Source organism: Tamandua tetradactyla, chromosome 2, assembly GCF_023851605.1.
Source record: "Tamandua tetradactyla isolate mTamTet1 chromosome 2, mTamTet1.pri, whole genome shotgun sequence".
NCBI lineage: Eukaryota > Metazoa > Chordata > Mammalia > Pilosa > Myrmecophagidae > Tamandua > Tamandua tetradactyla.
Genome location: NC_135328.1, coordinates 154,710,928 through 154,737,277, shown reverse-complemented (window position 1 = coordinate 154,737,277; position 26,350 = coordinate 154,710,928). Strand labels below are relative to the sequence as shown.

At 42.4% G+C, this 26,350-nt stretch overlaps 1 protein-coding gene across 7 annotated transcripts in view; it reads right to left on the bottom strand.

Annotated features, from left to right (window-relative positions):
- GALNT2 (polypeptide N-acetylgalactosaminyltransferase 2) overlaps positions 1-26,350 on the bottom strand; it is a 234,758-nt gene that overhangs the window by 70,954 nt on the left and 137,454 nt on the right. For all 7 annotated transcript variants that reach the window (XR_013170865.1, XR_013170866.1, XR_013170867.1 and 4 more), the window contains exon 3: positions 17,447-17,600. Coding sequence is in view for 1 of the 7 variants with exons in the window: in XM_077149416.1 (XP_077005531.1) it covers positions 17,447-17,600 (154 nt within the window). In the remaining 6 variants the exon portion in view is untranslated. The remainder of the gene's footprint in view (positions 1-17,446; positions 17,601-26,350) is intronic.

Here is a 26,350-nt window from a genome sequence, read left to right as displayed (position 1 = left end):
ATTCTCCCCTAAGACCTCTCCCCTATAACTGAATCTACCTTAGGGCTAACTTGGGTTGCCATGGACACCATGGTAACCCCAGAATCGCCCCCTGTCCCTGCAGGGCTAGCTATTTATCATGTGGTAGTAAATGATATTTACTTCAATTTAACTACCAGAGTTCCATGATTCCTAATCTACAATTCCAAAATTCAAATACTCCTGTGCTGGTTTGAAAGGATGTATGCACCCTAGAAAAGCCATGTTTTAATCAAAATCCCATTTTGTAAAGGCAGAATAATCCCTATTCAATACTGTATGCTTGAATCTGTAATCAGGTCATCTCCCTGGAGTTGTAACCCAATCAAGAGTGGTTATGAAGCTGGATTAGGTGATGACATGTCTCCTGGGTGGGTCTTGATTAGATTCTGAAGTCCTATAAAAGAGGAAACATTTTGGAGAATGAGAGATTCAGAGAGAGCAGAGAATGCTGTAGCATCATGAAGCAGAGTCCACCAGCCAGCGACCTTTGGAGATGAAGAAGGAAAACGCCTCATGGGGAGCTTCATGAAACAGGAAGCCAGGAGGGGAAGCTAGCAGATGATGCCATGTTTGCCATGTGCCCTTCCAGATGAGAGAGGAAACCTGACCCTGTTCACCATGTGCCTTTCCAGATGGGAGAGAAACTCTGTGTTCGCCACGTGCTCCTCTCACTTGAGAGAGAAACCCTGAACGTCATCGGCCTTCTTGAACCAAGGTATCTTTCCCTGGATGCCTTACATTGGACATTTCTATAAATTTGTTTTAACTGGGACATTTTCTTGGCCTTAGAACTGTAAACTAGTAACTTATTAAATTCCCCTTTTAAAAGCCATTCTGTCCCTGGTATATCACATTCTGGCAGCTAGCAAACTAGAATAACTCCTGATAAATTTTTGTTTCATACTGGGTGGCAAAACCTGACTCCACTTGAATTCATTTGGTAGCAAAACCTGACTTGAAGTGATGTTTTTAAAATCTTTATTTATCCTGCTTTTTGTGAATATATGTAAGTTTTGCTGCAAAAATATTGGTGTTTTATTACAAGGTATTGTCCCAGTATCCATGAGGTTATTACTTAATAAATGTTGAATATCATTTTACCTTTCTAGAATTTTTAAAAGTTAGCTGAATTCCAAAATATCTGCCCACAAGGGTTTCGATAAGGCATTGGAAGCACTGAAATAAAAGGCAATCTCTGTCATAAAGCTGATTAAATTCCTGGAAAAAGAATACGTACAGCTGTGAAACAAGGGCACCCCTCCAACACAACTGTGCAAGAGGGCTGTGGTGGGATTTTAAAGTAAAGGCAGCAATCCCTGTGGAAAGGGGTGTCCAGACAGAATTGGTTCTTTGGAAGAAGCAAGGCAAACTGTGTCTTGAAGGGTACTTAGTAAGGTTCAGGAGAAAAGTGAACACCAAAAATAAAGGAACAGAACACAAATTATTGCATATCTGGAAAGAGTGCCAACTTTACTTAATACCTCCATGTTAGAAGTCATTGGAAGATGAGTATGAATTGGTAGATGACAGGGCTGGCTGTGGTAGGATGTTAATGCTGGGTCAAGGAAGGTGAGTTACAATTGCTTATATGTTGTTTGTTGAATGGGGAAGAAGCATGTAGAAGCAGTCCTTCGGTAAGAGTGGTCTGGGAGATGTATTGAGTGACCTGATAAACCAGATGGGAGATGAGGGACTGGATAAGAGTGGAAATGGAGGGAAAGGAATTAATTTGAAAGGATGGCAAATGTATATATATGAAAATCAAGAATAAGTACCTTGGCCTTTGCACTTAACACAAGAGAGTTTTAAAAAGAATTACCAAGAATAAGAAAGGGATAGTTTAAAGGGTCACAGCAAAGATGCCAGACAAAATTCAATAATCATCATAAATAAGATACCTAATATCACTTCAGCCTATTTTGACAATCAGCACATTTCATAATAGACATTCAGGAATGGATGTGTCACAAGTGTTAACTCCCAAATGTACAGCATCTACCCTGGGTTGCCCGTTGAACTCCAGGATTTATATATCCAACGGCCCACCTGTCACCTCCACTTGGGTGCTGAACATGCCTCTTCCTCTTCCCCAATAATGCTTCCCTAGTAATAAGAGGTGACACTCACAGAATGCTTAAAATATGTCAGCCACCACCCTGAGAAACAAGTATCAAATCATGTAGCTCTCATAACAGCCCTGTGAGATAGGCTAAACCTACTCAAAATTAGGCCTGACAGTCACCCCCAAGAGAACCTCTTCTGTTGCTCAGATGTGGCCTCTCTCTCTCAGTCAACACAAACAAACTCACCATCCTCCCCCTCTCTACACGGGACATGACTCCCAGGGGTGTGGACCTTCCTGGCAACGTGGGACAGAAATCCTAGAATGATCTGGGCCTTAACGTCAAGGGATTGAGAAAACCTTCTTGACCAAAAGGGGAAAGAGAGAAATGAGACAAAATTAAGTGTCAATGGCTGAGAGATTCCAAACAGAGTAGAGAGGTTATCCTGGAGTTTATTCTTACACATTAAATGGTTATCACCTGCTTAGTTAAGGTGCAATGGAGAGGCTGGAGGGAACTGCCTGAGAATGTAGAGCTGTGTTCCAGTAGCCATTTTTCTTGAAGATGATTGTATAATGATATAGCTTTTGCAATATGACTGTGTGGTTGTGAAAACCTTATGTCTGATGCTCCTTTTATCTACCTTATCGACAGACAAGTAGAACATATGGATTAAAAATAAATAAATAATAGGGGGAACAAATGTTAAAATAAATTTAGCAGATTGAAATGCTGGTGATCAATGAAAGGGAGGGGTAAGGGGTATGGTACATATGAGTTTTTTTTCTGTTTTTATTTCTTTTTCTGAATTGATGCAAATGTTCTGAGAAATGATCATGATGATGAATATACAACTATGTGATAATTTTGTGAATTACTGATTATATAACCAGAATGGACTGATCATATGGTAAGAATGTTTGTGTTTGTATGTGGTTATGTCTCATAAAAAATGATTATGGTGAAGAATACACAATTATGTCATGATATTGTGAGCCACTGATTGTATACCATGTATGGACTGTATGTTTGTGAAGATTTGTCAATAAAAATATTTAAAAAGAAAAAGAAAGTGAACAGACAACCAACCAAAAGAAAGGACTTGTACCTATAATATATAAGGAATTCCTAACACTCGACAATAGAAAGACAAATAACCCAATTAAAAAGTGGGCAAAAGATCCAGATGGAGAGTTTTCCAAAGAAGATATACAAATGGCCAATAAGCACATAAAAAGGTACTCAACTTCATTAGCCATAAGGGAAATGCAAATCATAACAGCCCTTGAGATACCTTAATCATCTTAATTTATTGCTGAGGAAATTAAGTCACAAAGAAACTAAATGCCTTGCTCAAGGCCATGCAGCTGGATTCTACACTGGAAACTGAACCCCTGCTTTGAATCACTGTGCTCTCCTGCTCCCTATCCCAGCCAAGGGAATACTCCATTCTCCAAGTTGCTCAGTCAAGAGTCCTGGCCTCAGCCTTATGCCTCTCTTCCTTTCACACTCCACATCCAACACACTACAGCACATCTTGTCATCTCACCCTCAAAATAAAAGATGTCCAGACCCAACCACTTTTGACTACCTCCAATGCTACCAGGCTGTTCTGAGCTACCACCCTATTTCTGCTGGATTTACTACAACAGAGGACTAGTGGGTTTCCTTGCTTCTGGCCTTGCATCCCCCACCCCCTTCCCCAAAAAACCTAGTCCTAACATTAGGCTTTAAAAGACTGATCCTTCAAAAAACTAAGTCAGCTTCTGACATTCCTCCGCCACAAGCCCTACAAAGGCATCCCTTCCCAAACGCAAAGGAAAAGCCATGTGTCTGTAAGAGCTCGAGGCTTTCCTCTCAGATCTTGTCTCTTATTGCTCTCTCCACTGCTCCTGCCTATACAGCCACTGGTTTCTTTGGGGTGCATTGGATGTGCATGGAACATCCCCTCTCAGTGACTCTGCCCTTACTACTTCATCTGCTGGGAACTCTCTTCCCTGTTACAGCCTCTTCCCTCAGATCTTGGCCTAAAAATGCCTTCTTTCTTCTCACCCTACCACCCTGTTTAATATTGGAAACCTTGGTCCATGCACTCCCTAATCCCTACCCTTACTTAACATCTCTCCATCGTATTTAATGCAGTCCTACACTACATGATTTAATTATTTATTGTATTGTCTCTGCCTTACTCCCATTCTCCCTCAATGGTCTATAAGGGCAGAAATTTTTATTAGTTTTGTTTGCTGCTGTCTCCCAGCGACTAGAGAAATACTTGTCACATGGCAAGTCTGGAAATTTTTGCTAAAGGAATGTATGAATGCAAGAATGAATAATGTATTCATATAAGCCCGGAAATTTTTGCTGAAGGAATGTATGAATGCATGAATGAATAAAAAGAAATCAACACTGAATATAAAACTTTAAATCCAAGAGAAATATTCCTATTGGGATATTTTCTTCTTTTAATAGACTTAAATTTCCAAAGAGAGTGGGTTTTTTTTTTCTTTCTTTCTTTCTCTCATCATGGCAAGATGAAAGAAATTTCACTTGATCTGATATGGCTGAGATGGTCATTATTTTAAAATCAGTACTTTAATTTTATAGACTGAAATGGGAGTTCAGGGTCTTTATAGATTCTATTGCTCACACTTAATATATCTGCAAAGGTCACATAGATTGGTCAATTATACCAGTGAATGGAGAGATTTTTGGCTTATGAATGTACGTGCCATAAATGGACAATGCTGCTTCTTTCAAATTCATTAAAAACACAGACAATCTCTGAAACCATATTAAAGTGAAATATATAACCTGAATGACCAAAAAAATTGAAATACATTTCATATTTGTTTTGGCTGTTCCTAAAATGTACAACATTTTGGCTCCAGGGTGATAGTAAAGTAATGGGTTTTAAATGGATGGTTGAACTAGGATGGCTTGTTCAGATCCACGGATTGATCTCATTTATCAAGCAACACTCTGACCCCATTTCTCTTGCCCCAATTCCTTTCTGAAATAGGTAGGGATCACATTTCAGAGCTATGTCCTCAACTGTCTTTGGCCAATAATGAGATCATCCAATGTTGCACTATGGCAAGAAATACCATCTAGCTTCTCAACTTAGCAGGAAGTCACACATAAGATGCTGTGTCTGTTTTTTCCATGTCTGCTTGGCACATCAGGCACACAGCAATAGCAAAACTTCACAGAATAATAGTTCACTCTACACACAAAGGTGATTTCACATATATACAAGCTACTAGTCAGATATAATAGTAATATCCTATATTTGTGTAGTCGCTTGCAGTTTATGAAGTCCTTTCACAGACGTCTGAGTCTGGTAACAAGGCCGGAAGGCAGGCATTATTCTTGCTTTTGCAGATGAGAGATTATTTTTCAAGAGACTGTTTTGACCCAAGTCTGGGAGTTAGTAAACGGTGGAGCTATTCACAAAACCTAAACCTTACCTCACAACTTCAAGCCACTGCTATTTCGATTTACTCTGATTTAGAACAGAAAATGCTGCTCAAGGCAAAATTTTATAAACTCAAATTCTGAATGAATTTGACTGTAATCACTCAAGTCCTGCCCCTCCCACTGCCAACTTTCAGTGATAATAAAGTACTGCATTGCAGACTAACCTGCCCAATTAGAAAATTTGTACGAAATACTCCAAAAATCTATTTGACGGCATTGGAGAGTTAACAAGCAGTCAGATGCTGAGGTCCTAAGTTGCTAAACAGAAACGAAGAACCTTGAGGGCAAGCCCAATATTCTTTGCTACACTTTATCTTAAGCAGTGGGGAGCTTGCTGGTGAAACATGCCAAGCAGAAAGAGATGGTCCTGAGGATGGGAAGCCAAGTAAAGCTCCTGGCAGGCTTATGGGGTTGGGGAGGCCAAAATTGTCATTCAGGGTTTGGCAAGGAAGAGGGCCCCTGAAAAACACCCCAGGCTTCTATGTAGAATCTCAAAGCGCTACTCTCTAGGAATAAAAGGATTGGAAATGCACCAGTTCTGTCATAAAAGATTGAAATCCAGCTTTATGCCAGCTTAACTCCAGACTTAATTAAGGTGATCTGCCCTATTATCACTGCCAACCAGAAAGCAAAACTAAATCCTCTTTGGAGAATCAGAATATCAGACAGCCTTATAATATCTCTATATTTGTTCATATACAGGAAAAGAAAATAACTGAAATGAAGAATACCATAGACAGATTTATGAGCAGATTACATATATGGCAGAGTAGAGGATCAGTAAACTAGAAGGCAGGCCAACAGAAACATCTCCAGGATGAAGCATGGGGAACAAAAAATAATGAGAAACAGAGAAAAGAACACAGGAGGGACACAGGATATGATGTAATTAGAGAAAGGAGAGAGGAAATAAGACATAAGCAAAACTGACGAAAGAGTTGATCAAGCCAACAAACCACACGGTTTAGACAAGGGAAATCTGGTTAAAATAATTTTATGGGACAGCCCTGAAGAAGCCCCAGGAAGGGCATATCCAGCACTTTGCCTCTCCTACAACGAGAGTGAAAGAGAGGCTGCTATGGCTAGTGCAGTGTAGGGAGCGTCCAGTGTTTTTCACGGGTGGGGGCCTCCTGTCTTCCCCCCATTAAGGACTGTGCCCACAGACCCTCAGGACTAGCCTCCTCAAGTTGAATGAACACAGCTGCAGAACAACCCTGTCTTCTCCAGTGACAGTCACCGAGGGCCCAGGGAGGCCACACCGGCAGGGTCAGGTGCCATCCAGCGGCACTGTGAGTAAGCTCCCGGCTCCTGGGCAGAAAGGCAGTATACCAATTACACCACTTTGTAGGCAGGTTCCATAGGTGGGTCTGGGTGTTCACAACTGATGTTGGTGAGCTAGAACCTAAAGAATTTTTGTTTAATAAAGTAATGTTTTGCATAGATGCTTTGTGTCACCACCACAGCTTCAACTGTAACACTCTGGTTCAGACCATGGTGAGTTCCCTTGGATGCTGATGTGTCTTAGGAGGCCACTGTCAGCAGGAGAAGGGTCTCAGAGGCAGGGAGTTCTATAGTTTCTAACACTGTTTTCCACGGACCCTCAGCAGCTAAATGTGTACGGGGAAGGCTTCAGTGAGTGGAAGGGGTGGGAAGGGGATGCTTAGCCCAGAACCTGCTCCTCCTTGTTTTGGCCATCACGGGAGCTTGCACTGAAAAACAACAGCTCTTGTCCAACCTTCAGCCCCATTTTATGGATGGAGAAGCTGAAGTCCAGGGAGGCTGTGAACAGCTCAAGACCAAGTGTTGGAAATCCTGGCTCAGCTTCCTGACCCTCAGGCTGGCAATGGACGCCCCACTTTTGCTCCCAGCCACCTGTGTACATGGACCCCCTTCCAAAAGCATTTTAGTAAAAAGGTTTTTTAAAGAAAAAAGCAAAAATCTGCTATTTCATCAGAAACAATAAAAGTCAGAAGACAAACGAATGCTCAAAAACATATCTGTCAATGTAGATTTCCATATTCAGTGAAAATATTCTTCAAACGTGAAAGTGAAATAAACATGTTTTCAGACAAACAAAAATGACAGAATTCATTGCCAGTAAACTGGCACAAAAAGAAATACTAATGAAGTTGTTGAAGAGAAAGAAAATGATCTTAAGCAGAAAAACAGAAAATAAGGAATGAGAAGCAATGGAAATATAAATATGTAGATAAACAATAAAATATGTCCGGTGGAGATTACAACTATAGAATTAAACTATATGACAACAATAGAATAAAAAGGTGTGCAGGGTAAAGAGTGAGTAGTGTGCTATGAAGTCTGTTCATTGTCCAGGAAGTAATACAATTATTCATTTATATTAAAACTCCAATCAGTCACAAATGCAACGAGAGGGAAATTTTTAATCCAAAAGAAGCATAAAAAGAGAGGAAAAGGAACACACAAAACAGGTGGGGCTGATAAAATACAAACAGCTAGTGTTAAATCTGAAGACATCAGTATTTACATTAAGATAAGGACTACATACTCTAACTAAAAGACAAAGACTGTCAGACCGGAGAAAAATTGAAAATCCAACTATTGGCTACTCACAGGAGATACACTGTTTTTTTTTTTTTATTTTTTGCATGGGCAGACACTGGGAATTGAACCCGGGTCACCGGTATGGCAAGGGAGAACTCTGCCCACTGAGCCACCATGGCAAGCCCTACACTTTAAATACAAGGAAATAAAAATGTTGAAAGTAAAAGCATAGCAAAAGATACACCATGCAAAAACAGTTAGAGAGAGCTGATGTTGCTATACTAATAAGGAACCAGGCAAAAAAGCTTCACTAGCAACAAAGAGGTCATTTCATAATGATTAAAGATAAGTCCACTGACAAGACAAACTGACAAATCGCTCTAAAAAATAAAGAATAATGTTCAAAAAAGTCGATTGTGGTGATAAAAAAAAAAACTTTAAGTCTTGTAGCCTCCTATATTCTGGAGCAGATAGAAGGAAAAATCTGAGAGGATGGTATGGTAGCCCATAATGAACTCTGGGATCTGTCCTGTAACTACTTGTTGAAGAGTGCTTTGAAAACTAATGCTTTTTTATTTCTTTGCTTTCTATATATGTTATATTACACAATAAAAAAGTTAAAAAAAAAAAAAAAGAATAGCATTCAATTAAACACAGCTACCAGAGTTGGTTAGATTACCCATACTAGCTATTTAATTGCTGGTTAAATTTTCTATCCTCCCCCACCAGTATGCAAGCTCTTTGAGGACAAAGACATCCTTTCTCTGCTAAAACCATAACTCAGAGTGATAGATGGGAAACCTATTCACAAATGCATACAGGTACTCAGGGATTAAGCAAGAGCTGGGTACCCAAAAGCTTTGAAAAGATGCTCGCTAACTATCTTTGAAATGGAGACTTCTGCCAGGCCCTTCAGAGATCCTAATACAGACAACAAACTAAACCTCTATCGTCTAAATATATATTCTTTTCCAGTACCAGTGCATTCTTTCACTTAGATGAAGATAAGCACCAAAAATAAAACCAAGCAAACAAACAAAACACAAAAGAACACATTGATAAATAATGGTACGGCTCTGTTCAGAATTTTTGCACATAAGGTGCAAGTTAACCCCTGGAATGAGCTAACAAGGGAACCCATTAAAGCAAAGCATCTTTCTTGCCAGCCAATTCTGACTCCCCCACATCCCATGCATCTCCATGAACCGATGGTTCCCTTCCACAGCAGAGGCAGAGATGTCACATTAATTGAACAGAAAGCAGAATTCTCACTTCCTGAATTGAATGCGCTGTGTTCCAAGGGAGCAAAAGAGAGTGCATTCTTCCATGATCCTTCCTTGGAGAACCTGAAGCTGACAAAAAAAACAAAAACCCCATCTTTTCAATTTCTCATGATTCCATCAGCATGTGGTCAGCTGGGAATGCAACTTTTCTCCGGAGTCTGTTTGACAGCAAGCTAACAAATACCCAACTCTGGCTGCTTTTTCAGGTACACTGAAACCTTGTGCCAAAGGTTCATGGTTTAAAACTGCAAGCTTAAAAGGCATTTCTGAAGAGCTGGCAGGAAGGCAGCCAAGTCTAGAAGACAGAGCTCTGGGCTGGGAATCCAGGTACTCCAGAGCTCCGGCTCCTCCACCAATGTTCCTTGGTTGACCTCAGGCGAGTCGGCGAACATCTGTGGCTTGGCTTCTCCATCTGCCTCATAGGGATGGAATAAAACTTAATGACTTAATAATTGCAAAATCCCGCTGACTTCTCAGGGAATAAGGAATCTCTAGATATGAGGTGGTAACTTAATAGGCTTAGGGGTAACCCACCTGCCTGCCAATCCCTAAATACATCCCTGCTGACTGGAAGAAAGGTTCAAAACCACCTCTGCCCAGCAAAAGGAGGCTAAATCCTAATGAGGTTGACTCCTGTGTAAAAAGAACACCTAGTATCTTCTGGAGGTGAGTTTTAATCAAGGTCTTCTGAGAAGGCATACGATATCATCAGAAGTATAATCTCCACACCTACTTCTTAAGAGTGTTAGGTGGCTTAAATAAAATTAACGGATACAAAAAGTTTAGTACAGGACCAGATACCGATCAAATGTTCAATGTTTTTTATTGTAATTATTGAAACAAACTTTTGAGGCTCATTGTTATGCCAAGCCGAGTCCTATCTGTTCCACTGGTCACAAATACCAACCAGGCTAGGCCACCTGAGCCTTAGAAAAAGTGAGTGGCCACCTGTTTGGAGGGCAGTCAATGCCTGAGACACAGGCCATGCTTCCTCGTCCACTGCAACTCTGCCCCAGCAGGACATAAGCTGGCGTTAAGGGCTGCACGATCAAGGCAGCCAAGTATTCAAATAGCTGAGCCCTGAGTGAGCATCTGAGGGCTTGAATGCTTTGGCCAGCTCAGCGGTGGAGCAGCTGGTCGTGTTGACATTAGGCAAGTAACTTAAAACTTCCTCTTCACTTTATTTCTCCATTGTTTCCAGCCTCCTTCAGAACGAGGCCAATTGTGCAGATCTATAAAACATTATGAGCTCTGCAGAAAAAAAAAACTGTGAAGAAAAGAAACAAACCACAGGGCCCTGTAAGACTCATCTTTCATAGTCCTAAGAACGAGGGAAGGCGATTTCCACAGTCTGGCATGGTGTTCTTCTGCTCCCCTAAAAATTAAGCTCTTAAGTCCCATAATAGCTGCCTTAACCAAAGCATCACTGAAAGCCGGCGGAGCTTATGTTGAAAACTTTTTCTTGGCTTTCCACAACGTTTTTTCTTCCTGGGTGACAATCGGAAGTTTGGACCGTTATCTTTCTCCACAACCCTTAATCCTGATTAGACACTCTTTTAAAAAAACTTACACCAACATGACATTCTTGCTGGAGTAAACAGCACGGCCCATTACTTAAATGCCGGCCGACTTCTTGAAATGTCCTTAAAAATTAAAAAGTAAATAAATGAGGCCCCCTTAAGAGCTCTGACCTCTGTGCTGAACAGACAGACGTTTAAGAACTGGTCAACAGAATGTGTTTTTTTAGCAATTCTTCTAAACAAAACCATAGTAACTTTTAATTTATAAACTAAGTAAAAACAATATTTATAATCTTGATTTGAAGTCTACAAGACAATTCCATTAAATTTGTGACCTGGACTAATGCCCCTCTGAAAAATGCACTCCTTATGGGGACCCATCTGAGGCAGCTCTGTTCTCCGGAACCGTATGTTAGTTTGAAGCCCCAAAAATGTTTCAAGAGCTTTAATTTTCTATTTAATGATAAAAGGGTGGCAATGCAGGGAGAAACTTTCTAATAACTTAACTTTTGAAACCTAAAGGAAACACACTCCTTTAGCACAAAGTTCCTATTTTAAGGGACTTAAATAGATAAAATGAAGAAGAAATGGTATATGGATGAAAGGCAAAAGAAGAAAATAAGATGAATGCTTTCTCCCCTAAAAGGTTTCTTTGATTTTACTTATGTAAACTATTTTAAAGTAAATAATCTCAAACTCTGTACTGCAGACAGAATGAAAGTCCAGAAAACTCCCAGATTCTATGTGATTTCTATACTTCACTTTCCCATCAGATGCATTTCCAGGAAGAAAAAAGAGAAATGACCTCCCGACTTTGGATCCTGGAAGGGCTTTAGCAGAAAGACAATCTTCTCCTTAACTTACCCATTCTCTAAAGAAACCAGCACGGGTAATTTTTCCCTTGGGGTCTCTGGACCCATGGAACACTGAGAAGGGGTATGAGAAAAGTCCATACAGAATTTTCTTCTAGAATTGGAAGCAATTATTCTCTAAGCTATTTCAAGATCTGACTGGCCTGGTCCTCCCTACTGGCCTTTCAGACCAGGATGATGTAAGCTTCCACTCACACTTCCTACTGTCTGCTGGCCAAAGAGGCAGAGAGACTTTCAGTGGTGGCACATCTGGTCTACAAAGTTCAAGAGGTAAAAAGCTTTGAATACCACCTTAGAAAGGCTAGTTGATGGAAAAGGCAGTTTCCAACGGAGAGCAGTAAAAGAAGGAAGTAACTTCAAACTGACATTTTTTTACCAATTTGGGGGGAAACAGTAAATTAAATAAGGAGTTTGACAGGAAGCACTGCTGACATTTGAGGTTGGGAAGCTTCTGCACTGTGCAGGCTCATGCTGGGCAATGCAAAGCGTCAGGCAGCACTGTCCCATCCTCCTACCCATCTCCCCACTTTAGACTCAAGGCCACAGATTTCCATGTTGGAGAAGTCCAGAGCTCAGACTTTGGGCCTCTTCTCAGTTCTATCTGCATTCATTCCCTTGGGAGCAGCACTGAGGCTGAGTTTCACAGTTTTAAACAACAGCCATATGCTGAATATTCCCAATTTATATTTCCACGGAGACCATTCTCCTGAATACCAGACACATATCTAATCATCTAAAAAATAAATTTACCTGGATTAGACATTTAATGCATCTCAAACTTAACACGTTCAAATTTTAATTCCTGATATGGGCCCCTAAACCTGCTCCCCTCACAGTTCCCCCTGCCATGTCCCACGCCCGATCTTAGTTACCTCTATATCTCTTCTGGGGATTTTTTAGCATATGGATTTCCTGTATTTGTTTCCAGGACATGTTTACTGAGCACTGATGATATACCAGAGACTGACTAAGATGTAGTGTGAGGTGCAGGGGAATTCAGGCCAAGATTGATCTGGGGATTGGAGATAAATTCCAACTGATATGGTATACAGAACAAGTCATTTACTGGACCAGTCAGTCATATGCCTTCATCCAGATATTATTGGCCCATCAAGATGATATATATAAGAAAATGAGAAGAAATTCTGAACTCGAGCAGCTTCACCTAATAATGGAATTTTAATTTTATTCTAAAAAAAAAAGCAAAAACTGATCTTCTGTGCTGGTTAGTTTTACATGTCAACTTGTGCCCAGTGTTTAGTCAAACACTGGCCTAGACTTTACCATGGGGGTTATGCTATAGACCTGATTAGTATCTGCATTCAGTTGCCTTTAAGTAAAGGCAATTTCTCCCCATACTGTGACTGTGAGTGGGCCTCCTCTGACCAGCTGAAGGCCTTGAGAGCAAATAATTGAGGTGGCCAGACAAAAAAGAAATTCTGCTTCAAGAGTATAACATCTGCACCGCTCAGTTTCCAGCCTGCCTGTCCTCCCCTACGGATTTTTTTTTCTGGGTGCATGGTCCAGGAATTGAACCCAGGTCTCCCATATGAAAGGTGAGCATTCTACCACTGAACTCCCCTATAGATTTTGAACTCAAGACTACCCCTCAACTCTTTCTGGAATTTCCAACAGAGTTCTGGCCTGCCCTATAGATTTCACACTTGTCACTGTCCATAATTAAAAGAGCCAATTCCTTAAAATACCCCCTATATATATATATGGTTGTTTTCTTTCTCTGGGGAGCCCTTGACCCCATCTGCAATAGCCAAAGAAGACTCATGAACGGGTCTGAGTCACTTATCTGACTTTCCCTATTGGGCTCCCCTCACCCACACCAGCCTCTGTATTGGTCTCTAACAGGCCAGGAGTGTTCTGATCTTAGGTGCTGCCGTCCTGTCCCCTCTGCCCAGACTGTCCTAACCTCAGGTGACCACTGGACTCACTCACTCACTTCCTTCAAGTTACTGCTCATGTGTCACTTTCTCCATGGGGTCTACCCTGACCCCCCAACTTGAAATTTCAGAAACACCTGCTCACTTCCCTACCTCCCCTTCACTGCCCTGGCATGCCTCCATTTTCTTCCCATTGATTAACGTTTTCTCTTATTCTATAGCTGTGATTAACTTCTGACATATTATATAATCCATTTAATCAGTATATTTATGATCTTCCCCCCATCAGAATGTTAGCTCTATGCAGGAGGAATCTTTGTTTCATTCAGCAATGTATCTGAAGACCATAGAACACTGCCTAGGACACAGCAGATTTGCAACAAATATTTGCTGAGTAAATTACATGGAAAACACAGGTGTCACTATGCACTGGAAAAAAAGCATACAGCATTAAGGAGAACCAAGATTTATTGCAGTTATAGATATGCAGTGATATTAAAATGAATTAAAATTGGTATGGCCCAGATAGCAACCCGTCGGCACCACAGTACAGGCTGGCCCAGGGGAGAAGGCCAGGTGTCCAGCACAGGGGACTGAAGGCAAGGAGTCCCCTGAGCCACCCACTCACCTTTCTGTGAGCCCCTTCCCCCTCTCTGTGGCTTTGCTGGGACTCAGAAGGAAGAGACACTCACTGAGTATGTCTATAATGATCCGGAAAAGGACATCTTGTACCACACAGGTAACAAAAGGAAATTAAAAAATGGTTAAATGACAGTATGAAAAGGGTAAAATTTTTAAGAGAAAAAAATACAAAAAAGACTGTTGCTAGAAATCACTTTATCAGATCACAATACACAGTCGATGACAAACATGGTGCTTCAGCCGACAGGACAAAGCAAAGAGCCTAGGCTGAAGATGTACCAGGGGAGAACATAGGCTTGGCGTTCCAGAATCTGGATTGAGGCATTCACTGCCTGTGGGAGGGTGTGGGGGCTCCCCAAGGCATGAGAAGCACTCCATCCCTGTGACAGGGAGAGTGTGTGAGATGATACACTGAGAAGTGCTTTTGTTGTAATACTTATACTGGCATTTTCCAATTTCTGGCAAGTGTACTATTTTTCTGTTTATGATAGATATAAAGTTTCCTATTAAAATAAATTAAATAATTTAATAAAGTTAATAAAATAAAGGGGGAAATAATAATGATAGTAAAATAAAGGCAGGTACGTTAGAGAAAAAAGATACTAGTAGAGATAATATTGTAGCTATGGCAAACCAGTAAAGAAAGTACAAGAAGGAGTGAAGCTGGAAAGAAACTGACACCAGAAAAGTCAATTAATTGCCCCATCAGCCCACCCCTGCCTCAGTTTCCCCTGTGAATAGGGCTTTCAACCAGATAACTTCAAGGCTCTCTTCCAGTTCTAACATTCTAATCCCTGGGCTCTAACTTGGGGGTACCAATTCCAGACCTAGTGAGACAAAGCTGGCCAACTCTGCTGACCCCGATATCTGCTCTGATTCCTTATAGAACTGTCATGAGAATCGAATCAGTTCCTGACTGCAGGAATAACAGAGAAATGAAGGTAAAATACTATATACATGGAAAGTGATCGTATCAACTACACAAATACTAGCTAGACAAGATGTGAGACTCTGTAAGACACACATGTAAAGCTGAACAGCACATCAGAGGGTAACAGGTAAATCTGTAGAAAGGAGGACGAACCTGCTTTTCTTAAGCTAAGAACCCCTATCTTGCTTTTTAGCCCAATATCACAAAATCTTTGGAAAGAAGTTTAAATGTTTATTTTCAGGTGTGACTTTAAGTTGCAGGGGAGGTGGGCATCCGAACCGGTCTGGGGAGGGAAAAGGAAAAAACATCTTTGAAGTTCCTGCTGGCTTAATTTGCTTTAATCTTGAAAATTTATTTGAAATTTCAAATATCATTAAAGGATGTAGAAAAGCATTTTTTTTTAAGTTCAGGAATCACATGGGATGCCATTTTTCTACCTTCCAAGACAATTTAATATATCTTACATGCAATATCTAATATTATAATCATAGCAGGCTTTTCTCTGCTTCCTGCTTTCATCTAAATAATTCTTCTTACAATGTAGAACAGTCCAAGAGGCTGAGGCTGTTTTGTTTTTTTTTTAATTATTACTTTTTAAGGCTCTAAACCCGATTCCTTTTACCTAACCATAAGGGTAATTTTTGAAAAAAAAAAAAAGAAACAGATTGTAATTGCATTGTTCTCCAGTCCTGGGAGAACACAAGCACAGTGCAGTTATTTTGGGGTCCATCTTGGGGTTCACTAGATCTCTACTGCTTAAATGTCTTCCTGTCATCCCTAGTTATTCTTTTACCATTAGTAGTGTCATTATGATTGATTGGGCATTCACTAAACGACAAGCACCATGCTAAGTAATTCACTAATTCACAAATATTTATTGCACTTCTACTATGTGCTAGGAACTGTCTGAATAACAAACACAGAGACTATATTCTAGCGAGTTAAAGCAGACAAGCAAAAATACATAAGTGAAAACACACAGTGTAGGGGATGATAAGAATTAAGGAGAAAAATAAAGCAGGGAAGGGGAATGGGGAGTGTGAGGGTGGCAGGCTACACATATAAGGGCAGTAAAGGCCTCAATGAAGCGTTTCTTGAGCAAAATCTCAAAGGAGGAGGAACCTGCCTTTGCAAACATGTTGCTTTAATCCTCACAGTAACCATGTAGAATAAATATTACATCATCTGACAGAGCATAGAGGTCACAGAATTAAGAACCAGAGAGTCTTGGATTTCATCCCAGGTCTATGCAAATCCTCGAACCTTGTTCTTAACCTCCACCTCCACCGCTTTTGGGTTAACACAAGTGGAGACTGAATTCCATCATGCAAGCCTTTCTATAAAGCCACACATCAGCAGATGTCACAGAGATAAAAAAATATATACATATGATTTTTATACAGAAAGGCCAAATTCTTTACTAACTCTCTATTAGTATATTTGCTGAGGGGGTGGGGGATCCAAGAGGTAACATGATGTCTTTAAGAAAGAAATCTGACAATTAACCCCGGTGGTTTATTCTAAAAGTTACACTTGAGGACAGTAAACTGATTCAGTTCCAGGCATCCAACTGACTTTAGGTTGACTTTAAATTAGCCAAAATCCAACGAACATGGAAAGCATCCCAGCTGCTCCTTTAACACATGCAAATGAACATGACACAGTAGCTGGAACTAAAATTAAATTCACCTAAAATATATCCCAGCATGATTTGTCTGTTTGGACAAATTCAGATTTTAGGAACTTTGAAATATATGCATATAGTTTGGGGAGTTTCGAGGGGCTTGTGAGGAACGCAGCACTGAGCACCCTTCCCGCCCCCAACCCTGACTCTGAGCCCTCATAAAGGACCCCATTTTCTCTCAGCTCTATGGAAAAGTAGGTAGAGGTAAACTCCTAGTGGGACAACTAGCTCTTAAACCAAATGGTGAACTTACACTCACGCCATCTCATGAGGACTTAATTCAAAGCAGTCGATTCAAGTCGTCAGATAAGATTTTGACCTAGATTCTGCCAAAACCTTACTCCCCTGACTTTAGGCCGAGCCCTGGTTAGAAGCCATAGTCACCCTTTCCAGCCTGAAGTCAGTAGCTTTTAATCACTGTATAACCCATGTTCAGTTTCCCAGAGTAACAGAAAATTTTCTGTGTTGCCAGCAAAAGCTACTGACTTGATTAAAAGCAAACATGCTCTAGGTGGATGCTCAGTTATCTACTCACTGATCATGTCTGGTGTCAGGGATGTTTCTGTCCATTCGCAGCTTATCACTTTCCACCTGGTTGAACTTGTTACGGGCATAGGGGTCCTGCCCGGACCTGACCATCGTTACTCCCACATAGGCTTCTTGGTTGAAGTCCTGCCACCGGACTTTTCCTGAAAGAGGAAGAGCAGAGATCGTGGGGCAAAAGGGAAAATAAGACTAAGATTTCTCAGTACAGAGAATGCAATAATAAAGTGCCAATCCAAGCAACGGTATCCAGGCCTTCTTATCATGTCTATTTTAATCAACAAATTAACGATCAACACATCTATATAAGCCACTATATTTCCCGGAAGTAGAAAATGAAATGCTTTAGTTTGCAACATGAAAGTTAAAGGTCTTGGAGTTTAATATCTGTCCAGCGAATGAATTCTCCACCAAAGCATATGTAACCATAGCACCATTTACGCTTTGCATAAAAGGAGATATTACTTGCTTCACCCTATCTTTCCAGGGATTATGATAATGCCAGTAAGCATCTCTAGTACAGTAGAAAGGAGATGTATAAATTAAACTCAAGGTATCCCATCATGTAAAAAAACATCAGGTAACACAGAAATAAATTTTAGTGTAACAACCCCAAAGAGTAGGATACTAAAATACTCCTCCAGTGAGACCTCCTCAGGGGTACTTCTTGCCTTTGATACCACGTTTGGCACCACAAGAAGGAAAACTAGAGGGCGTGTGCATCTAAGAGGCACTTACTTCCATGGCCATTCCCTAGAACACACTAATCACCCTTTTTCTCCCTGGTTGGAAAGGTAAGGCAAGACTGCCTGGCCTTGCCACTGTTATATCAACCCAAACCTATATATCAGATTAGTTCTTGCTGTGTTAACAGCAAGCCTCTCCAAGAGCACACCGCTGGACCAGGGAGTTTTTATGGGGGAGCGGGGGTAGGGGCACTGTTAGCAGGTAGAATGGACTCTAGAACAAAGAGCCCTGGGTAAGCCCGGGCAGGCAGGGGCATAACAAACGAAGAGTCAGAGAAGTTAGCAAAGGCATCGGTGCTTGTTAAAAGAAAGAAGGTGGAAAGAAGGAATTTTTGAGGAGGCAAAAGAGAAAATTCATGCCAATCTCAACCCTGGGTTTAAATCACTGCTTACTACTTGCTCCTCACATGACCTTGGAGTAAGTTATTCATTCTTTGAATTTAAGTTTCCTAAAACAAAAGAGAGAAAGGTTCTTCATGCCTATTAAAGCCATTATTCAACAAGCATTTCATGAGCACCTACTAAGTGTAAGTTCCTGGGCTGCGGAAAAGATCAAAACAAACTCGGAAAAGAAACAGTACAAAAGTTACCTTGGCCTCAGGGCTGTTTTGAAATTTCAAGTGGTCAGAGTGCTATGAAGAACATAAACTGTGTAACAGGAACAGTGTTTTCTGGGGATTTTATGTGGGGTGCTCTGGTAAGACCTCTCTAATAAAATGATTTTGAGCAGACACCTGAACAAAGGAAAGGACTGGGCCATGTTGCCCTCTGGAAAAGAGCATGACAGGCAGAAAGAACTGCAATGCAAAGTCCCTGAGGTAGGAACAAGCTCGGCTTGTTCAGAAATCAGCAAGGAGGACTGTTTGATCAAGCAGAGTTGTGAGGCACTGAGCTGTCAAAGTCAAGGTCAGGGAGGTGAAGACAGGACTGCTGACGGTGACATGGCTCAGGCCAACTTGTGAAAGCTACAGCTTTTCTGCAGCATGCCAAACCCTGGGTTGTTTCTTTTAACGTCCACTGTGGTTATAACTGCATGTGCACATGTACACCTATATATGTGCTTTCCTAACATAAATCCTGCAGCACGCCATCAAGAGAATGTTTAGAATGTTGTGTTCATTTATTTATAAGATGAGGAAACGGATTCAGTTACATGTGATTTGTTCAAGGCTATAGAGTAAAATTTCTATCTAAAAGCTCATATGCTTCTTGTTACAATTGTCCTGCGAGGTCAGAACTCCAGCTCATCACAGTTGGTTGCTGTGGAAATGATGCTCAGGGTCACAGAGGTCCAGCCTCTTAAATGAGAAATCAGTTCCAGAGCCCATGAGTTCTCTGGCTACGGTCACGTAACCACTCCCCAGATAAATGTCTGGCTACCCGAGCCAGCAAAAGTGTGAGCCTTTTCTTCGCCCAAAATAAAATATTTCCAAAACATGTTTTCCACACAAAGACAATCCTAAGAATACTTATCTTTCCTTACTCTTTCCATCTTCCAGCCTTCACCCTCATGTTCTCAGGCACAGAACAGGAAAACAAAAACCCACCCAGTCGGGCTGGTTGTGCCAGAGAGCACTCAGCCCCTACTCCTCACTGTGTTTTTAGACCACCCTTACACAAACCAACACAAAACAGACCTTGAAGCCTGAATTAAAATCTGTATCAGCCATGCCTACCGCAGAATTCAAATGAGCTAGTTTCAGCAGACCTGTTGAATGGCCTAAATAGTCTGAGCCAACAAGAAACTCCGAACTACAGTGGGGACCCCAGGAAAGCTGGAGAAGAGACATGACCCAGGAGATGTTCCCATCGTTCATTCTGCTCACACCCTACTTGCTTCTCACCTGGAGAAGTGGGGACGTAAGAAAAGGGGCCTGTGTGGGTCTGTGTGTGGGGATAGCAGCAGCCATAGGGCTTCTGATAAGTTCTGGAGCATCAACCTCTTTCCCACCTGCCCATCCCTTATGCGATCAGATCCCCATCCCCTTTCTGGAATAAGGCACGATTGTGGCAGAGGACATTGCAAGAGGCGGGATGTTGATCGTGGGGCTGAAAGGGTCCCTGACTTGGACCCAAGCCGTCTGTGTATACAAGGTGCTGATGTGTGCCAGGCATCATGCTAGACCAAGCAAGAGTACGCCTGACACCCGCCCTGAGGGAGTTCATACTCCAGGCGGTGGGGAGACAGGCAAATATCAAACAACCATACTGAAGGAACACATCACTAAAAGCTGAACTAAGTGCTCTGACAGGAGAAATGTGGTTGTACGGAAGCATTTAATACAGGAACCTGACCTAGACCAGAGTATCGAGGAGTCTTCCCTGGGGAAGTGATATTTGAGCTAAAATCTGAAAAGTGAGTAAGAGTAAACTAGGAGAAGCCTTCTGAGACTTCACAGAAAGATCCTCTTTGTCCTATACCCCAAGGCTGTAGGAACCCAGCAGAGGTGCCCACCAGGAACAATTTTAACAGGTATCTGGTGGCCTCTGCTGTGCCCTCTGACAATTCACTTCCCCAAGCACAAAACCATCTTACTGGAGATAGATTAGAAGTGGCATTTCTCTCACAAAAGTTTAAATATGTTAGATCACAGCAGGGATTTTCAAACATGTTTTGACTACGGTGCACATTTTCCATCAGAGCCCAGATGTCATGATGCAAAAACACACAAGCTCTTACCTCCCCTTTACTGTGTGTGCTGAGCAGATATATTCTACTTTTTATGTAGATATGGCCTACTAAATTGGCTTCACAATCTAAAAATGAGTCACAGCCTGTAGTTTCCAAAACACTGGCCTAGAGAACCACTATAGAAACTGGTACGTTACTAGGCTTGGAGCCACCCACAATAGGCAGAAAGAAGCAGGGATACCAAGGCTCTTAGAGAAAACTTACATCCTACGCCAATCCCACGAACAAAGGCAAGCAGCCAGGTCTACTGATAAAAGTTCAATGGGTATTCGTTAGGGCTTAGAGAGAAAGAATCAAAACAGTAGATAAAATGTCTAAGTATACCAACTTTTTAACAAAATGAATCTCACCAATCATCCTGTCACCTCCTTAAAATTTGTAGGAATAGCAGTGGAAATTAAGTTCTAGAAAATAAAAAAATATATACAAAAATGGACTGAGTTCAGCAGAAGCAGTCAATGGAAAATACTTCAAAGTTATGAACATTTATATGGGAAAGCAAAAACCAGCTCCATCACCAAAGATGACAGGAAAACAAAACATATATTTAAATAACATGAGGAGAGAAAGAGAACATTATCCCAAGAAGGGCTGTTAAAACAGCTAGCTTCTTAAATGAGGTTATGAAAATACTTATGAGGACATTTATTTTCAGAGGATAGACTTCAGTTAGATGTGGTCTTTGAAGCTGCAGGAGGAAATGCATGCACCACTTCTCCAACGGTCATTGAAATTCAGAGTCCATAAAAATGAGAAGCTTATTGTTATTATTTTGCAGATAGGCCAAACCACGTTCTGAGACCTCACATGATCTACTGGGGCTGGGAAGAGAATTCACAGTGAGCCCTTAGGCAACCTCACACAATTCTCTATTCCCCTCCAGTAAACACACACCAGCATCTCACACACCTGCACTTGGCACTCACCGCCAGTCCAAAGCCTCCCATCATTTCAGTCTACATGGTGCAAGAATGAATGAGTTCCTTATACATATAGGCCAAACATCATGTTCTATGACTACTTCCCATCAGACAACCCCCGAGCAATCTACACATACCACACATAAACACTTATTTATTAGTTTACCACTTAACTATATCATCACGAGTCTAACGCATGTGAGGCTTGTCATAAAAAAGCCACCCAAATTCTGCACATTATTCTGAAAAAAACAAAACAAAACACAGCTTCATATTACCTCCTAAAGAGATAATACCACTGTGCTGTTGATACGTCCACATCTTTTCGTTCATTATGACTTGGAGAAATTTTCCTGTCATTTACTACAGAACTCCCAGTTTTGTGCCGTTTTTCCCCACTGACCTGGACTGTTAACTCCTATGCCTCATGCCACTTGTTTTCAGACATTTTTCTTACACTTCCCTCGAGGTGGCCAACCCAAGAAGCTGGTCATCCATGTTGAGTCTACCTCCTGTGTTGTTGGGAGATCAATAAAGTCATTGGTGGGAAAGCAGCAGACAAACTAGTGGGGTGACAGTGGGCCTGTAGCCCCTGCCAGTCACTGATGGAGCACCGGGCTCCACCCAGACCTCCAGGAGCACAGCTGGACGATTACTGATCAGAAGAGCAGTGGTGCAGCTCAAACAAACAAAGGAACAAACCACAGGGTGCAAAGTCCAAAGCCCGAGTGTGAGCTCAGTTCACTGACCCCTCCAGTGGGATATTCTACCTCCCAGAGTGGCTGAGAAAAATTAAATGAAATAATGAAAGCCGAAATTATTTCTAAACGACTGACAATCATACAAAATTAGCTGGTATTGACAGGTCCCAAACAAACACGGCTTCCTGCTTCCCTGCTGCAACTCCCCTGTGCACCTTTTACAGAAGCTGCCAGCCTGCAGAAGCCACAGGAATCCACCTTCCTCCCCTGCCCCTATGTGGGATGCCCCATCTCTGCACCTGACTGGGGTCCTGGAATACTGGGAAACAAGTAAAGGACTAAAGGGGATCCTTGTCTTCACCTCCAGGTTCCATGAAGACTTGCCCAAGTGAACAACTGAGTGGACCATGCAGATGCATCTATTCACATCCCCTATTCGTTCAGCACCTCCTATCTGTCTGCCCTACAGAGCCTATGAGAGGTGAGTAAGGGGAATCAAAGGGTAGTTAAACCTATGTTTATACCCCTATCCTTCCATTTCCATCTGTTGTTCCCAGGAAACACATGGAAATAAATAATAAAAACTCAAAGTCAAAAACCCAACCAAACAAAAAAAAAAACAAAAAAACCTCAAAGTCATTGTCTGTTTGCTTCAGTCAGGGGGACTACGGGTGACACGTCACATTTCAAGGTGGGGGAGGAGGGAAAGAGAAGAGAAAGCTAGCTCAGAGGCACAGGTGTCGTCCATGGGAAGAGGAAGTGGCAGGACTGAGCAGTTCTAAAATGAAGACATTCCCAGCAGCGTACCCCGGCAGGAAGCACCGGCGCCACTTGGCCATGGGGCAGCTCCCTGCACCTCTCTTCCCGGCTCGCCACACCACCGGGGGTGGGAGGTGAGGGCAGGGAGTGCAGCCATGCAGCCTCGAGTGCTGTCAGATGCAGACACTGTCTGTCTTAGCCTCCCAGGGCTGCCATACCAAAGCACCACAAACTGGATGGCCTAATACAATCGAAATCTATTGTCTCACACGTCTGGAGGCTGGGAATCCGAAATCAAGATGTCGGCAGGGCCACATTCCCTCTGAATCCTGTAAGGGAGAGTCCTTTCTTGCCTCTTCTGGCTTCTGGTGTTTACGGCAGTCGTTGGTGTCCCTTGGCTTGTGGACGCATCACCCCGATCTCTGTCTTCTCCCTGGTGTCTGTCTATCCGTGTTCAATCCTCCCCTCCTCATAAAGACGCAAGTTGTACTGCTTTAGGGTCCACTGCAATCTGTCAATAAATCACATCCTCAAAGGTCCTGTTTCCAGGCGAGGTCACGTTCCTGGGATGCGGGGTTGGGACTTAAACATGCCCTTTGCAGGGAACATGATTCAATCCATGACACGATCTTTCTTCTGCCTAGAAGGGGATGGAGTACTGCAAGGAGGGGCTGCTTTTGCCCTCTCACAATCTTAGGGATGGAAAAATCCTTAAGGGATATCTAGGCATTTTGCCCCTGCTAATATCTGTAGTCCTTGAGAACTCATTACTCTATAAGACAATCATTCTATTTTGGAAAAAACTCACTCAGAAAAAGTACTTAATTTTAGAGGTTAAAAATCTACCTCCCTCCCTCTTCCCCAAGTTGGAGAGAGGAGCCCGTTATAATTAAAACCCTAACCCTAAACTAGGTGTACAAAAAAACACAGAGTGCTTGAAGGACGTGCAAACAACGGATCACGATAAAATAGGATAACCCTATACTGAAAGTCAAAGTATTTCAGGGGGTAGAGGGCTCAGAAAATGCTCCAGGGAAGAAGTACCTGTGCTGGGTCTTGCAGCATGAGTAGGAGGTGGCCACACAAGAGGGATGTGTCTGTAAAGACATTCTGCATAGACGGACTGACATGCAGCAGGAGACCATGAGAAACAAGCAGGGGCTCCTTCGGCTGGGCGGGAAGGGGTCAGAGCATGGTGGCGCAGAGGTGTCCTGCAGCCAGCGGCTGTGAGCCTCATCACTCTTGCTGAAGTGCTCAAACTGTATTTCCTGCATACTGGGGAGCACGGCAGGTTCTGAGTGAGGGGGTGACTTGATCAAGTTTGTACTCTAGGAACATGACTCTGGCTGCCTGCAGAAGGGTAAGGAGAGGGAGGAAGCCTAAAAGCAAGGAGGCTGTAGGTAATGGTCCCAGGAGAAGAGTACGGGACTGCCACATCCGCCTCCTTGCTCAGGAAGGTCAGCGTCTGTGGCTCCGGGAAACAAGTCTTTGCTTCTCCAGGCCAGCCCAGCACCTTGAAACCCTGGATCTGTGATGTGGTGTCTATGCTCATCTCCAGGGTGAGTGGCCCTGGTCTGTCACCTATAGCATCTCCAACCTCCTCAATGAGGATCTACAGAAGAATTCAATGCCCCAGAAGCACGAGATAAGAAGAGCTGACTTCAGCACCGCCCATTTAGGTTAATGTGCATCTACATGGCAAAGATTTAATGACTATTTTGGTCAGTCCCGCCCCTCAATGCCCTATGGTCTACCTGGGAACTGTTATTAAAGCAAGTCTTTCCATCCATCCATGCATAGCTGATGCTGTGTGTGTACCTACAAATACTGTAATATTGTAAAAATAATAATTCCGAAAGGTAGGCCTTTACATTGGTTTCTGTTCCCTGTCTCTGCATTTTACTCTGCTTCTCCAGTTAGCTCCTTCTCTACTCAACCTGAACAACGTTACCCGTCTGCCATGCTGCCACCTCCAAGCAGCCTTCCCGGGTGTCTCCAGCTGCAACCTCTTCCGAAGGTACAGCCCTTACTTCCTCCTCACGTACTGCTCCATCCTGACCACAGTTTTAAAGAAACCTATTATTAGAGTGCCCCTAAGTGTTCACTACTTTGCTGTTTAATAATTTCACTTAGAATTCAGCCCAAGGAAAGAACTCCAGTCCACCTAAATCTAATTCCTGCTTGAAAATGGAGGCAGTATTGTTTGTTTCCACTCTCCTGGGACCTCTCTTATGCACTGTTGTTCTCTAGAAATTACAGACGGCGGTTCCACAAACACATCTGTGGCTTCTTGCAGTACCCTGTCTTTACGTGTCTGGACTTGGAGACACAGTCACTTAAAGCAATTTTAAATGAGTTCTCAGTGTGTCTTCACCTGCCTCCAGGCTTCAGCATCCCTCGAACTATGACTGTGGTACCCTTTTCAGTCTGGAGACCAATCTCTTTGATAGAGAAGAGTACAGAAACCAAACGGAAACTTTCTCTCCGTCACTCCCTGGCTGTAAACCCCGAATGTTTCAGCCTGCTGCTCTGGCTATGGCCCTCTCCCTCCCACAGCACATGCTCTCTGCACAGTGCCCTGAACTCATCAGGCCCAGGCCTCTCTGCTCCTGGGTCAAGGGTAGAGGCCCAGCCCAGAGCCCGCTACACAACAGGCATTCAATCACTAAAATGAATATATCAGAAAGTTCTCATCATTCCCTCAGCATCAATCACAAATCTCAACTTGTCTGACCCTATTCTCAGAGACCCCTGGCACTGTTTTAAATTTGTTCTTCTCCTTTACACCTTCCCTTTAAATCTCATCTCTGATGTTGAGGAGAGGCTGGTCCAGGGAAAAGCCAGACTACCAGCAAGAGCGGTCCTTTCCCAGTGCCCCAGGCCTTCTGTGGTAAGCCAGCTGAAAAGGGGCACAGTCTCAGCTTTCTCATCCCTGTGGCCATTAAAAAAAATGTCCGGAGTCAGAGAGAGGGCAAGGCGACGGGTAACTCTTTTATGAGCATGAAGAGCGAGAACCTGAAGAGAAAGACCACAGCGTTAGCACAGTGACCTCACATATCGGATAAATCTACCTTCAGG